The 15,510-nt window shown below is 61.0% G+C and overlaps 1 protein-coding gene across 1 annotated transcript; it reads left to right on the forward strand.

Annotated features, from left to right (window-relative positions):
* The first annotated feature begins 2,701 nt into the window (after nt 1-2,701).
* Nucleotides 2,702-7,025, forward strand: UBALD2 (UBA like domain containing 2). Its single transcript, XM_042032623.1, has 3 exons — nt 2,702-2,873; nt 3,472-3,534; nt 6,464-7,025. Exons 1-3 carry the CDS (start codon nt 2,754-2,756, stop codon nt 6,782-6,784), a joined length of 504 nt encoding a protein of 167 aa, XP_041888557.1. The 5' UTR covers nt 2,702-2,753; the 3' UTR covers nt 6,785-7,025.
* The last annotated feature ends 8,485 nt before the right edge of the window (nt 7,026-15,510 follow it).

Raw genomic sequence — 15,510 nt, forward strand, 5'->3', positions numbered from 1 at the left:
CAGCTCTCAGTGCTGGCGCCCAGCTGGGAGCCCCGAGACCCTAGGGACTGATCCCTGCTCACCCCAACACACATTTTTGGGGATCCTGTTCTGCACATGGATCATTTAAAAATCTAGCACAGCCCAGCACTGCTGAGCTGCCAGCCCTGCTCCCCTGCCTCGCTCTAGCCAGCACCGACAGCGGGAAACTGGGAGAGGGAGCCAGCACATTTCATTACCAGCACACAGCAGACTGCAGGGTTTTAGTGCAGATAATAATTCAAAGTTATCCCTGTGCAGATCCATAACCCGGCAGTCATTACACGCAGAGCTGCTGCCTGCATGCACGGCTCGTGGTTTTTTTCCCAGCGATTACTGCAGCACAGGATTTTGTAGGACAGTGCCGCAGTGGAGCGCGGGAGCGCTGGCAGGAGCTGGGTGGCGATACGGCTTCGAGGGCAGGGTCCCTCCCAGTTCTGCCCGGCCGCAGATTCCAGCACGCATAAAGCCAGGAGAAACCCCAGCAGGGCTAACCCGGAGGGAGAATCCGGAGAAAATGCGATGTTTAATCCCAAAATGCACGTGCTGCTGGGCAAGATGCAAGTCTGAAGCTCGTGCTGCCCGGCTGTGGGATTTGGGATGTGTTTGACACGGAGAGAGGATCCTGCTCCTGCCTCCTTGTGCCGAGAGGGAAACTGAGTCACAGTAGAGCACAGCAGTTAACAGGAGGGTGAGCAGCTCACCCACAGCAGAAGATGTTTGTCTGTACACGCAGCCCATTCCCAGTCCACTCCCAGCTCCCCCAGCAGCCACTGGCACACACGGTGGAGCCACCAGCCCCTGCCCTCCTGGGCTGACTCTGTGCAGCCCCACAGTGGCAATGCCTGGGGAGGGGGTGACCCTTCATTAGTGGTGCTGAGGGCTGCCACCACCTTGGCTCCTCAGCTCCTGCCTGGGAAGGTGCTGGGAGCCCAGCCCCTGCCTGGAGGGGTGACCCCAGACCCGCAGTGTCCCAGCAGAGTGGCAGGACAGCACATCTGGAAGAGTATATCAGCATGGAGAGGTGACAGCAAATCCTGCCCCAGAAAGGGGGTTCATTTGGAAGAACCCATAGTCCTGCTGACTTTTCCAGATGTCACTAACACTACTTTGTCACAGCTTTGGATGCCAAGGGCCCGTGAGCAGTGCTCCCATGGGTTTCCCAGGCAGGCGCTACCCGAGGCTGGCTGCTCCCAGCTCGAAGCTGTGCTGTGCACACGAGGGGGTGGCTCTGGCAAGCGGGAGGTTCTGAGAGCTCCCCAGGAGCTGGGTCTGGGGTCCCTGCATCTGGAATTGCTCCTCTCACACCTCCATCTGCCTCAAGGCTGGTTTTGCACCAAGAAAACAAAGTTACCAAAATCTTACTGGGCAAGCAGGACCCTCCATACCCATGGTTGTATCCCAGTGATGGGATTGCCCTGAATATCCCGGGAACCACACACTGGCATTGCTTCTCCATTGCAACCCTGTCTGCTGGATCTCACCTCCATGGGACCACCAGGACTTTGCAGAAGCCCCACACAGGCCCTCACCGCTGGGGGCAACCAACTGCAGATGCAACTTCAAGCTTCCATGCCTCTGCCTCCTCATTCCCTCTCCCCATGGCCAGCTGGTGACCACTGCCACATCCAAACCTCCAGTGGCTCTTCCCAGATCAACCCATATTCGCACCACGCATTTGCAAAGTGCCTTGTTTATTCATTTGGGGTTTAAATGCCAATTTTCCCTTTTTAATCAAAACATTTCAAGGCACAAATCACACAAGTCCCACTAAGGTCCCCAAACGCGGTGCAGGGGAAGCACACCAGGGGGGAGGGAGTTCATCCTTGCAGGCTGAGACTGGAGCTCAGAGTCATCAGGATTTTAACCATTAACAAAAAATCCCAACCCCCCCCCCCAAACTGGGAGCTGCCCTGAACCCTGCAGCCTTTACATGGAAGGGACATGGGGATGAAGAGGGTGGGTATCTGGCTAGGGTCCCATCCCCGGGGTAAACGCTTCCCAGACAGGAGGGCGGCGCAGGGAGAGCCTTGATGGGGGAACGGGGGAACCTTGCTGGGGGGTTAAGCGGGAACCCCCGGATGGGGCAACAGGGCTCCCAGGAAGGAGGAGACGGGGTGCTGGGAGAGCCTTGCTAAGGAAATGAGGGAGCCTTGCTGGGGAGCCAAGGCAGGGGGTTAAGGTGGAGCCCCCGCGGGGGCGGCCCCCCCAAGAGGGGTACCCAGAGAGGGGGGGAGCCCGCCGTCTCCATGACACCCCTCCCCCAGCACTGAACTCCCCCATGGACCCTCCTCTCCATGGCCCCCTCCCCCCCAATGAACCTCCTTAACTGAGCCCCCCCCATGACCCGCCCCCAAGCCGAGCCCCTCTCAATGAACCTCCTCAATGAACGTGACGTCACCAACGCCTCACGATAAACCCCCCCCTCAGCCAATCAGCGGCCGGCCCACCCCTGCTCCCTCCCGCCTGGCCCCGCCTCCGCGCCCCCCAGCCAATCGCGGCGCCGCCTGCAGCCAAAACACAGGCGGCGGCCAATGGGGAGGCGCCGGGGCAGCTGGAAGGTTCGAAGCCGGCGGTGGGCGGGGCGCGGGGCGCGGCGGTGACCAATCAGCGCCCGGGGGCGGGGCCAGAGGCGCCCCCCCGGTCCCCCCGGTGAAGCGCGGCGGGCGCGGCGGGCGCGGGGCGCTCCGGGCGGTGCGGGCCGGGGCCGGGGCCGGGGCCGGGGCCGCCCCGCCATGTCCGTGAACATGGAAGAGCTGCGGCACCAGGTGATGATCAACCAATTCGTGCTGGCGGCCGGCTGCGCCGCCGACCAGGCCAAGCAGCTGCTGCAGGCGGCACACTGGCAGTTCGAGGTATGGGACGGGCCGCCACCGGCACGGATCGGGATAACCCGCACGCGAACCGGGACACCCCAGATCCCAATCCGCACGCCCGCCTGGCCGCAGAGCCGCGGGGCGGAAGGCGGTGGGGGTGGGGGCAGGCCCGTGCGGCCCCGGCCCGCCGACACGCGTACCTGGGTTTGGGGGGGTCCTGCCCGCACCCCCCGGCACCCACGCCGGGCCGGGGGAGGGGGGAATCGGCCCCGAGCTCCGCCGGGTCTATTTATACCCGGGCCGTAACCCGAGCTGCGGCCCAGGGCCGCGGCCCCTCCCTCGGGCTCCGATCTGGGGATGGGGGTGCCTCTGGGAGGGGGGGGAGGTGCAAACACGGGGTTTGGGGTGTCCCCCCTCGCGTGGGGAGCCCCTGTGTGAGTGGGGGACACGATCTCCGGTGGGTCCGGTGAAGGGCAGCCCCTAGGCCTGGCGGGGGTTGGGGGCACCCCGGGTGCCCCGCCGGGCGGTCCCGCGGGGGTGGGAGAGAGCGGGGGGCTGCGGGGTGAGCTTTGGGGGGTCCGTGTTTTCCCTCCCCCTTTGTCTCGGGTGGGCTGGAGCTGACAGCTTGTCCCCACAGACAGCCCTCAGCGCCTTCTTCCAGGAGACCAACATTCCCAGCAGCCACCACCCCCCCCAGATGGTAAGTGGGACCCCTGCCCCTCCCTCCCCCCTGCACCACCCCATCCCCTCCCCAACGCCCCCAGCCCCAAAAACGCCTCTAGACCCTTCCCAGCACCGACCAGTCCCTACCCGCCCACCCCTACAAGCACCACCCACCACCCCCCCCCCAAATCAGGCCCCCCAAGCCCCCCGAGGGGGTGCAGCCCCCAGCCCTCGGAGCTGTCAGCTCCCTGCCAGCCATATTGCTGGGCGCCCGCAGGAACACGCAGCCGGAGAATGTAAACACGAGCTAAAATGTCTGCCAGGAAATAGTTTGTCTCGGCGAGCATCGCGCTGTAACTTGGGCTCCCCGGGCCGGGGGGGCCACGTCTGGCTGCCCCCTTTCCCCCCACGGCACTTGACCTTGGCCGAAGGCACATCCCCTTGGCCAAAGGGAGGAAGTTGTTCCCCTCCGGGTGTTTTGTTTTGTGTTTCTTGGGGGGGTTTTCTTTTTTGTTTTCCCTCTCCCCCGCCGCCCCCCCCCCCCCCCACCCCGTGTTGAGGGAGCTAAACAGTGCCGAGCTGGGGGAAGGAGCAGATCTGGGTTAAGCCGAATTTTCCCCCTTTTTGCGTTCCATCGGGAATCGCCGGCCGGCCCGGCATTGCCGGCAGCGAGCGCTCCCTTTCCCTCGGACAAAGTCGTTTTGTCGGCCAGCTCCCACTGAAACCCCTTTTATTCCAATTCCTCCCCACCCCGCACGCTTTCGTGCCGCCTCGGGGAGCTTGCAGAGGGTCTGCTGATGGCAAAGCCCCGTTCCCGGTGGGAGAGGGGCCGGGGGAGCAGCGGAAGCCGCGGGCACATCCAGGCCTCACTGTGTTTTCACACCGAAAGCCTGATCGGGACAATTCCTGTGGGGCGGCTGCCGGAAGCGGGATGCAAAGCAGGGCTGGTGAAACCCACCCTGGCCCCATCCCTGTGCAGGGACCCGCCACTCACCCCAGCGTGACAGGCCCCGTGCCCCCCATCAGCCGAGCCACTCGGTTCTCCCCCTCCTCAACAACGTTTTCATAACACCCTGTCCTCCACGTGGTGTCAAAATACCTTTTACCTTCTCCCCAGATACTCCTGGTTTGGGGAATTTTTTTCAGTGTTTCCTTCCCCCCCTCCCTCCCCCCAGCATCCTGATTTGTGCAGTTTGAAATGCCCCACACGGCTCAGGGCAGGGGTGAGATGGGGAGTTTTGTGGTTGCAGTTTCTATTTCTTTTTCAAGCGTCAGAGAACAAAGCTGCGAGTGTGGCTGTGGTTTGATGTGGGGGGGGGACTTGTCCCCATCACCCCCACCCCATGGGGGGCTCCCCACAACTCCCCAAAGCCCCACAGATTCCAGGCTGTGGGGCCAGGACTCACTAGAGCTGTTTGGGGTGTCAGTGACTGACCCTCTGACAGCCAAGAGCTTTCCTCAAGATGTGTTGGAGGAGGAAGGCAATAATTACGTGGCAATTCTTATTTTTTAATTAATATTTCAAATTAATCTTGCAGACATCACCCCAGAAGCTCAGAGCTGTGTCCAGCATCATTCCAGGGCTGGCTTTGGTGGTGGTGGGTTTTTTCCAAAACACAGCGAATTTAAGGTTTTTGGGGTTTGTTGTTTTTTTTCTTTTTCAACAATTATCTTTTCAGATCCTGCCAAATTTATGGGTTAATTTAAAAAAGCAAAAGCTGGATTAGCATCACTTCAGGCTGAGCTCTGAAACGAGTTCTGTGGAGGAATATCCCTGGTTAACTACGAACCTGTTTAGTACCAGCTAGGCCATGATTGCATTTTTGGGGTGCCCCAGCTCCACGGGCTGATGGGAGCCAGCTGCTGCTTCCCCCAGGTTGGGGGAGCACCCCAGCTTCAGGGGCCTGGGCCCCCCAGCAAGGGTTTGGCCGCTTCTCCTCTGATCCCAGCATCACTACAAGTGGTGGGGTTGGGGATGAGGAGGAACCTGTAAGAGGGATTTAGGTGTTGGCCGGTGCTGGGAAGCAGCAGGAGGCTGCTGAGCACCAGCCAGGAGCAAATCCTGGGATGAGCCCCAGGAAGGGGGAGAGGCAGCAGCTATTCCCCATCAGAAACGTCTCAGTCCCCCCTTGCTGAAGGCAGCAGACACTGTCCAAGCCCCTTAACTCTGCTCAAAGTCCCCACAGGCATCCCACAGGAGCTGTGGCTCCAGGAGGGCGACAGGGATTTGGGATGGATTTAACCAGAGGGGTGAAGTCCCCCTGTGCATGCACCACCCCCATGTCCAGGCATCCCCTGCCAGTGCATCCCCCTGCCCACAAGCCCCTTGCTGCCTCATGGGAATTTGCATACACACCCCTATTCCCCTTTTAGCACCTCCCCCATTCTCAGTTCAGCACGTTCTTTGCTGATTTGGGGTCCCTGTGCCAGCCCCTGAGCCTCTGTGCAGGGCTGGGTCCTCCCTGGTGGATTTTTCCTCTGCTGGAAAAAGGGACGGATCTGTCACTGTCCAGATGCTAAATTTAGCCGGGTACCAAGAAGGCAGGGGCAGTACCAGGAACTGGGGGGGCCCTGCTTGCCTTTTGCTCTCTCTGCCTTAATGGGGTGTGAAGGGGAAGGACGTCAGGAAACTGGGTGGAAGGGGGGTCCTGTGGGGCCAGGTAGGACCCCAGCAGCCTCCTCACCCACCATACTGGACCTCTTTGTGCTATTCCTGCCTCATCCATGAGCTTTGAGCATCATGGATGGTCCAAAATGTCCTTCCCAGATTCACTGGAGCCTCTCCCCAGGCAGCCCCCACACCTTTGGGGGAGCCACGCAGACCCTTGGGGCCACACCAACCCTTGGATCTGGGGGAGTGCCAGGTGTGGGATACAGGCAGGATGGCTCTGGCTGTCGTGGGTGGGTTGGGACCCCCAAAAGCCCCCGTGAGTGAGCTGACACCCCCATTCTCCTGTGCCCTGCAGATGTGCACCCCCAGCAACACGCCGGCCACGCCGCCCAACTTCCCGGACGCGCTGGCCATGTTCTCCAAGCTGCGCACCTCGGAGAGCCTGCAGAGCAGCAACAGCCCCATCACCTCCATGGCCTGCTCCCCCCCGGGCAGCTTCAGCCCCTTCTGGGCCTCCTCGCCCCCCAGCCACCAGCCCGCCTGGCTGCCCCCGTCCTCGCCCACCACCCACGGCCTCCACCACCACCTGCACCACCCGCAGCCCTCCTGGCCGCCCACCCCCCCGCCCGCTGCCCCCCCACAGAAAGCCGTGGCCACCATGGATGGTCAGAGATAAGGCTGGGGCTGGCAGAGGGTTGGGGGGGTCGGGGGGGGCCGGGCCAGGGCGTTGGGAGCAGGGGCTCGCCGAGAAACGCACTGGAATAATTTTCTAGGTTTTATTATTATTTTTAGGGGGGGGAGCACATGCTGCCAGGGAGGGACTGACCTATGAGAGCCTCTGGTTGCTCTCTACTCCCCTCCCCTTTTTTTTTAAGATATATAACTATAATATATAAATATATCTAATGTATATAAATCCAGAGAGAAGGAGCAGCAGCGTGGAGGCAGCTGCTGGGTGTCTGGGGGGTTTTCCCTGTGGCTCTACCCGCACCCAGCATCTCTACATCGGGGCAGGAGCAGGAAGGGGAGGACAGGAGTAACAAAAATAAATGGATGGAGGCAGCTGTTGGCACCCCAAATCACGGCCACACGGACGTGGAGCCACTGGATACCCTCCCCAGCTCTGGCTTTCCTGGGCACATGTTGCAGTGCCCAGAGCAAATGCACCTCTCTAGCTCCCGAAATTCAGCCCGGCTTCTTGCACAGACCCCCCCTGGACTTGTCCCCAACCCCGTCCTCCCTCCCTCAGCACCCCCAGGGCCTGGGGGTTTGTCAAGGTGATGTCCCCCTGTCTCTGTGACTGCCCTCTGTGGCGCTTCCCCAGGCACAGGGGAGCTGGGGGTTTTTTAGTTTTCAAATCAATGTTGCTTAAAAAAAACAAACAGAAAAACAAACAAAAAAAAAAAAAAAAGAAAAAAAGACCCAGCAAAAAAGAGGTTGAAGGTTTTTTATTAATTTAAAAATAATAAAAATTTAAAAAAAAAAAATCACTTTTTTAACACCAGCTGTCCCTGCCTTTTCTCTCTGCTGGGAGGATGTCCTTGGCAGGGCACTGAGAATCAGGGTGACCCCCCCTGTGGCACAGTGTCACCAGTGGGGACTGGGTCCCCCAGGAGCTGCCCCGAGTCCATGCTCTGCCTCCACAAGCCACCACTGCTGTCCCCAAAGAGGGGGGATCAGAGGGAAGGGAAGACCCAGGGCCATGGGGGTGCTGTGCCAGCACAGCGAGGAGCCCCCATGTGCCACGGGGTGCAGCCAACACCCCTTTCTGTCCCCTCACAAAATCCCACAGCTTGCAGAAGCCCCCCCAGCAACCTGGGCCCCCCAGCCCCATCACCCCCCCATGGATGAGCCCCCCCCCAGGCCTCGGCACTGTGGGAGCACTTGGGGAGGGGATGATGCCCTGTGAGTTTCCCCCCTCTGCAGAAGGGTCACCAGCCAGAGGACGTGGGAGCTCGCCAGGCCCGTGGCCGCTGTGCTCACGCAACAACCAGCTGGGGTACAGCCCCAAAAATGGGAACACAGCAGCTCTGCAAATGCCAGAAAAGATGGGAAGGCTCAAGGCACAGCCCAAAGCTTCCTGCAGGGATGGGGAGGTCCCCAGGATGGCACCAACTCCAAGGAGAAAAGGCAAAAAAAATCCCCCATCTGGGATTACTTACCTCTCCAAAGATACCCGAGGAGGGATGTGGGGCTGGGGGTGTGTTCGGGGGTGCAGGGGCGTGGGGGTGTTTATAGGGTGCTGTCCTGGTGGCAGCAAATGGGGCAGGGGGATGATCACCAAAGAAGCCACCCCAGCTGGGCCATATCCTGCAAATGCAATTGGTGCCAGAGGTGTTTGTTTTCAAGCCACTCAACCCCAGCCAGGAGTGCAGGATGGTTCTTGGTTGGCTCTGCTCTGGTGCCCTGTGGTTTGCTCAGAGTGTTCCCAGTTACCCTACAGGAGGGACCCAGATCCTGCTGTGTCCACCTCAGCACCCCCAAAGCAGGTTTTGAGCACCTGGTTTTCCCCTGAAAAACCAAACCCACCAGGGAGAACATTCCAGGAGGAACTCCCTGGGAAATAAGGTGCCTGTGGAGTACAGTGGGGCAGACAGGGGTGGCGTCTGTCCCTGTGGGGGAAGGTTTGGGCACATCCACCAGGAGGGCAGGGTTTCCACGGGGCAGCCCCCAGGGGATGTCCCCAATAAGCTCTGGGTCCCTTCCAGGTGCCTTTGGGGTTCCCCTCAGCGTTTCTCAGCCTCCCACACACCCGAGAGGTGGCACCGGCTCTGTGTCCCCCCCCCAGGATGTGTCACTGCCTGTGTGTGGCGGGGACATCCCCAGCCCCCCTGTGCACACAGCCGCGTGTCCCCAGCTGTGACACCCCTCAGTCCCCCTGTGCTGCTCCAGGGATCGGGGTTTCCCTGCCCGGTACCCCCCCACTCGTGACACGACTTGTGTTCGGTCTCAGCACACCCTGGGGCTTCCTCCCAGCCACGGTGAGGGGTGGGTGGGGAAAAGCAGCCCCAAGTCCTGGGGGCGGCACAAGGGGAAGGAGGGGACGTGTCCCTCTCAAGGGGTTGTGGTGTGTTGGTTGCTGGGAAGCAGAGGGGTTTGTGCCTTCCTCGTTCAATCAGTGGCAGCGCTGCAGGAGGGACAAGGGGGTGGCAGAGGGGGTTTCTTCACCCGGAGATGAGGAAGGCAGCTCAGGGATGCTCATCCCGTGGGATAAGCGACAGCAAACCGGCGGCTTGGGGTGGGGTTTGCTTTTGGCATCAAACTGCGTTCTGCTGCTGCCCTTCTGAGGTCCCCGTTTCCCCCTTCTCCAGCAGCAAACGAGCTCCTCCTCCTGCTGCTGCCCCAGAGCCCCTTTGGGGCCACAGGCTCCCCCGGCAGGGCACAAGTGGGGCTCGTGAGGGCCAGGGGGTGCAGGACACCAGGGGCTGACACAGACCGTGGGAGGGGTTCCACAGGGGCTGTTTTCAGGACGAGGGATGCTGCCGGCCCCTCCTTGTGCCTGAGGGAAGATCCTGCTCCAGGGCCACTCCACTCAGGACGCCCAGGTGCTCGGCTGCTCGTCACCCTTTATTTCTGCAGGCTGGAGTCGCTTGCTCAGTCCATCCCCACGGGAGTCCGGCCCCGGTACACGAGTCCGTCCCTGCCCACCAGGTCGAACGCGCCGGGCTGGGAAGGAGGGGATGGGCTGGCTGCCACACCGGGCTGCATTCAGCATCCCCAAGCCAGCCTCCCCACCCAGCTCCTCCTGGGGAAACTGAGGCACAGGTCCCCCCCACCTCAGATGCTCAGCATCACCCTCCCAGCCTCGGTGTCCCCTGCCTGTATCCCCACCTTCCCCATCCCTACCTTGTTGGGGTCGGGGAGGAGGGGCTCCATGGGCTGCACCGGGCAGGTGCTGGTGTGTTGGCCCCCACAGTACCTCGGGGATCTGCGGGAATACCTCTCGGCTGCCTGCTCCCTGTGGGATAGGGCACGGCGATGCTCAGTGCCCAGCGCTCTGGCACCCTGTGCTTCACCCTGCTGTGCCAGGGAGGGGTTCGGGGGGTGCTCGCCCTCCTCCAGCTGCTGCAGGAGACCCCTGCCCACTCACCCCTGCAGGATCTGCCCTTTACCACAGCCCCAAGAGCTGCCCATTGGTGTGACAGGTCCTGGTGCCCTTTGCAGAGGACACCAGGAGGCAGGAGCAGGGCTGTCCCAGCTCCGGGCCTGAATTTGGGAACTCCTTTCACAGGAGGCACCAAGTCCCCACCAAGCTGAGCTCAGGCTGACACCCGACAAAACTCATCCCGTGTGGCTTCAGCACCACTGAGGCAGAGACCTGGGCTAGACAGGACAGTACGGGGGCTGTAAAACCCCTCTGAGCTGGGGCAGGCCCAGCTGACCCTCTGCAGCTCCTCTCTGCCCAGGCAGCTCCAGCCCCCTCCACCCACCCCCAGGGAAGAGCTCTCCTTGCTGGGACAGGGCTCCCCTACGCCCCAGGGGCCAGGGATGGGTCCCCACGTCCCTACCTGTCCTCCTGTACGTGGAACTGCTTGAGCCCATGGGGCAGGCGCCCAGAGAGGCCAGGGGACACCGGTGGCGTGGACGGGACGATCTCAGAGTATCTGGGGAGGGTGACAGGGGCCACAGGTGGGTGACAGGGGCCACCCCGGGCACTGCAGGACACTGCCAGCACCCATCTGCCCCTGTCCCACCCCCGATGCACCGGTGCTGGTGCCACTCATCGGCCAGACATCTGCGCAACTGAGTCACAAGGTGAGTACTCGGAAGAGGGCACCTTTAGGAGTGTCCTAAAACAGGGAGAAAAGGGCTGGGCAAGCTTCTGGGGGACGCAGCCCTGCCTGTGCAGGCAGAGCCAAGTGCTGGGCACGGCACTGCAGGGAGTCCCAGCATTTGCAGGGGAATCGCGGGGTGCTGAGCCTGGATTCTCCACCACCACCACAGCACAGTCCAACCCACTGGCTGGCTACAAAATAAAGGGGGTGCCATGGGGGAAATGGGCTATTTGTGGTTTCCCACCTGGGAAAAAGCTCCAGCTCATACTAGACAATGGTGAATCTGCAGAAGGAAGCTCCCAAACGCACTGATGGGGGAATTTCTCCCAGGAGCAGCCCAGTCCTGTGGGAACTGGGGCTGGTGGCAAGGTCAAAGGGGGGGGTTTCCTGCACCCCTTGCTGGAGTGGGATGCTCCCAGCTTGGGACACACTTGCCTTGGTCCCACTGGCACCTCCAAAATGTGGTGGCTGCTTGTGGCTGCCCAGAACACGCAGGGATGGAAGGTGGAGGGCACAGGCTCCCATGCTCTGTGTCCTCGCTTGGTCAGCACCCACGACCCCCCTGTGCCCTGCCAGGAGGGCAGGTCACGATCTGGCTCTGGCACTGCACGTGCCAGCCCTGCCAGGGGACAAGCCACTGTCCCCCACGCTTGTCACGAAAACCTTTGCACCTACAGTCCAGCTTCGGCTGTGAGTGGCTCCATCCTGGAGCTGCCTCTTCCTCGTGCTTCCTTGGGTGTCGGGAGCCTACTGCCACTGGGAGGAAATCATCATCAGCATCCCCACGGTTCCATCACTGGATAAATGGATCCAATGCCAGGGCACCACACGGGCCCAGCCAGAGGGAACGGGGCCAGTGCTGTCCCCAAAGCCATTGCTGTCCCTATGCCACTCACCTGCTAGTCCCAGCCATGCTCTCAGATGGGACCCAGAGGGTCTGGGATCCTGGGTGGCCTCGTACTGACTGCACCCGCTGTGCAGGGAGGTGGATGCCAGGGGCTCCTGGATGCATTCCTGAGCCATCTGCACTCTTTCTCTGAACGTGGGGAGGAGCCTGAGCAAGCAGAGCAGTGTTTCAGTCCCAACTCTTGCCCCCCAAGCTCCATCTCTTTCCCTCAGGGAAGCCCCCCGTGCCACTGTGAGCTTGGGCTTAAACCAGACCTTGGTCTAAGAGCAGCAAGATGGGGGTGCAGACCCCAAAGGAGGGGGCGTCTCGGGGGCAGCACCCAGGGGGCTGGGAAGAGCCTTTACCTTGGAAATGCTTATTGTGATCTCTTCATCCTTGATCTCTCTATCCTTGGTCTCTCCCACATTGGTCATCTCAGGAGGAACATCCAGGGGGCTGGGGAGAGCCTCTGCCTCAGAGATGCTTATCGTGATCTTTTCATCCTTGATCTCTCCATCCTTGGTCTCTCCCACATCAGTCATCTCAGGAGGAACATCCAGGTGGCTGGGGAGAGCCTCTGCCTCAGAGATGCTTATTGTGATCTTTTCATCCTTGATCCCTCCATCCTTGGTCTCTCCCACATCAGTCATCTCAGGGGGAACATCCAGGTGGCTGGGAAGAGCCTCTGCCTTGGGGATGCTTGTCTTGATCTCTTTGTCCTTGATCTGTCCCATGTCATCCTGTCCCACATCATTCTGTCCTGTGTCGCTCCATCGCAAATTCTGTCCCATGTCCTTCCGTGCCATGTTCCATCCCATGCCCTTCTGTCCCGTGTCATTCCGTGCCATGTTCCATCCCATGCCCTTCCATCCCACGTTCTGTCCCGTGTCATTTGCCCCGACGGAGACCGAGTGGCTGCTTGCATTCGCCTCCTGCAAATCCTTCCCTCTGTCCTGTGCCCTGGCCTTGTGGGGCACAGGGCTGACGGGCCGGCTGTCCCCATGCCTTCGTGTGGGTGTCCTGGGCCTTTCCAGGAGGGTAACTGGAAGAAGAGACCAGAGCGAGCTCCCCAGGGTCAGGGGAACATGGCTGGGGGGAAACCCAGCAGCCTGCAGGCCCCCTGCCCGGCCCGCTGTGCCCTCACACCCTCCGGGTCCCTCCCCAGCTGTGCCCAGAGGTACTTTCGTTGCCGATGACAATCAGCCCTTGGTCATCCCACGGGCGTGTGCATATGAGGCCACCGTCCTTCTGCCCGTCCGGGGAGCCTTGTCCGCCCTCGCCTGTCATGGCAGACTGGGAAGGAGAGGATGGGCTGGCTGCCACACTGGGCTGCATTCAGCATTCCCAAGCCAGCCTCTCGACCCAGCTCTTCCTGGGGAAACTGAGGCACAGATCCCCCCATGGATGCTTAGCACTGCCCTCCCAGCCTTGGTTCCCTCTCAGCATCCCCTCTTGAGGCTGAACAGCCCCAGCTCCCTCAGCCTTTCCCCAAGACAGAGATGCTCCAGTCCCCAAATCATCTTTGTGGCCCTCCATGGGACCCTCTCCAAGAGCTCCGTGTCTCTCTCATCCCGAGGAGCCCAGAACTGGATGCTGCTCCAGGGGAGGCCTCGCCAGGGCTGAGCAGAGGGGCAGCATCGCTCCCTGAACTGCTGCAAATGCTCTTCCTGACGCACCCCGGGACACCAGTGACCTTCTTGTCCCCGGGGCACAGTGCTGGTCACGGACAGCTCGCTGGCCACCAGGACCCCCAGCTCCTTCCCCACAGAGCTGCTTTTCCAGCCCGTGAGTCCCGGCCTGTGCTGGTGCCTGGGGTTGTTCCTGCGCAGGTGCAGGACCCTGCACTTGCCTTTGTTGAACTTCAAAATGTTCCTCCCCAGCTCATTTAGCCCTTTTAACCTCTGTGCCCATGCTTTTAGCAGCCAACCCCGGGGATCAGCCAACACCTGAGTGATGCCATCAAATACAACACCGAGGCATTCTTCCCTCCAGCAACGGGATTCAGTATTCCAGACCTCCCCCCATAACATCCCTCTGCTGTCCCCCAATCCCAGCCACTGCTCCAGAGAGACCTGGAGGGCAGGGAGCCGTGGTCCTGCCTGATGCTGAGCAAGGAGGAGCTGTGGTGGGATGTCAATGCAGCCTGGCCCCAGGGAGGTACCAGCTCCTGCTGTTTCTCCCACCACCCTGAACACGGCCCTTTTCTGAGCAGAAAACATGCTGGGAGCATGCATTAAGCCAGCTGAGGAGCTGCCCTGGCTCAGCCTATGCCAGGTCCTGCTCCTGGTGGGATGCACAAGGAAGAGAATTCCTGAGCAACCCTGGCAGAGGTGCCGAGGCACGCAGTGGCTGGAGGTGCAGGAGGCTGTGATCCCGCTCCACTGGCAGACCTTGGCCTCCTCCTCCTCCTCCTGCTTTCCTGCCCACCAGGAAGTCCTCCAGCACGTCCCAGCACACCATGTTTCTCGCCTCCTCTGAGGCTGGGGAGAGCATCAGCTTCTTTTCCAGCCTTTTTTTTGGGAAGGAAGGCATCAGAGCCATCCATGTAACTGGGGGCAGGATGGGATCCAGAGGAGCGTTGACCCCCCCAGCATTTCTGGGGACCATGCCCTGATGTGGGGGAACCCTGCCCTGGAGCAGGCCCTGGCTGTGCTCAAGGACGTACCACGACACTCTCCAACGCCTGGTTACGGAGGTCATCCAGCATATTCTGGAAGTTTTCCTGGAGTGGGGCAAGGACAGGGACAGGAGTCAGAACACAGGAGCTGGATTTAAAAGGAACATCTGCAAATTAACTTGGCCACAAGACAGAGGGATGCTGGACAGGGCTCTGCCAAGTGGCTGTGGCTGTATTGCACAGGTGGACCTTTGTCTCCCCACCTTCCCAGGACCCAAGTTACTTTTTTGGTGGCTGTTTAGTTCATAAATGCCTCAGCAGCCCTGTCTGAGGGAGGCAGTGACCTCTACCACTGGCCTGACCTGCAGGCAGTGGTGCCCTTCTGCCCTCCCTGGGGCAGCCCTGCCAGAAGGAAAGTGGGGAGTTCCAGGTGGGTTGGGTTCTGCTCTTGGGACACCCTTCCCACTCTTCCCTCCTGGTTCCCTTCACGCTGGGAGCCTCCAAGGGCTGCAGGGCAGGGGCAGCAGGGCAGCAGCGAGGGGCAGCTCCTGGGGGCACTGGTGGCAGCTCACCGGGTCAAAAATCTCCTGCATCCTCTGCATGTCCTCTGCCATGAGGGACTGCTCCACCTTCATCACATTGACCTCCTCATGGAGCTCCTGGCACAGAGCCCTGACCTAGGAGAGGGGGATGGTGGGGTGAGCCCCAGGGCAGGCTCCCTGGGGACCAGGTCCTTTGCACCCACCATGGTCTGCACAGAACCAGGGGCAGGGCAGGGCCTGGCCTGGGCAGGGCTTGGCCTTCAGCACATCCTCAGCAGCAGCTCCCCAGCAGCATGAGGGGGTTCAGATCCCAGAGGAGGGCACAGCCTGGGAGAAGCACCCGGGGCTGGGAAGAGCCTCTACCTCGGCGATTTCTTTTTCATTGGCTTCCACTTTCTGCATTAACTCCTCAAGGAAAGAGGCAGAGAAAGGGCTTCTCTCAGCCCCCTCCAGTGGCTCCCCAGTCTCCTGGACAGCCAGATCCCGCAGGCCCAGGTGCAGAAGCATCCCATTCAGGAGGTTGCGCAGTTGCTCGAAGTCAATGGATTCTGTCTTTGGTGCCCCGAGGGCGGCATCCAGCAT

Source organism: Corvus kubaryi, unplaced genomic scaffold (assembly GCF_017639235.1).
Source record: "Corvus kubaryi isolate FWS band 111438036 unplaced genomic scaffold, C.kubaryi_AGA036_p1.0 37353, whole genome shotgun sequence".
NCBI classification, from domain to species: domain Eukaryota; kingdom Metazoa; phylum Chordata; class Aves; order Passeriformes; family Corvidae; genus Corvus; species Corvus kubaryi.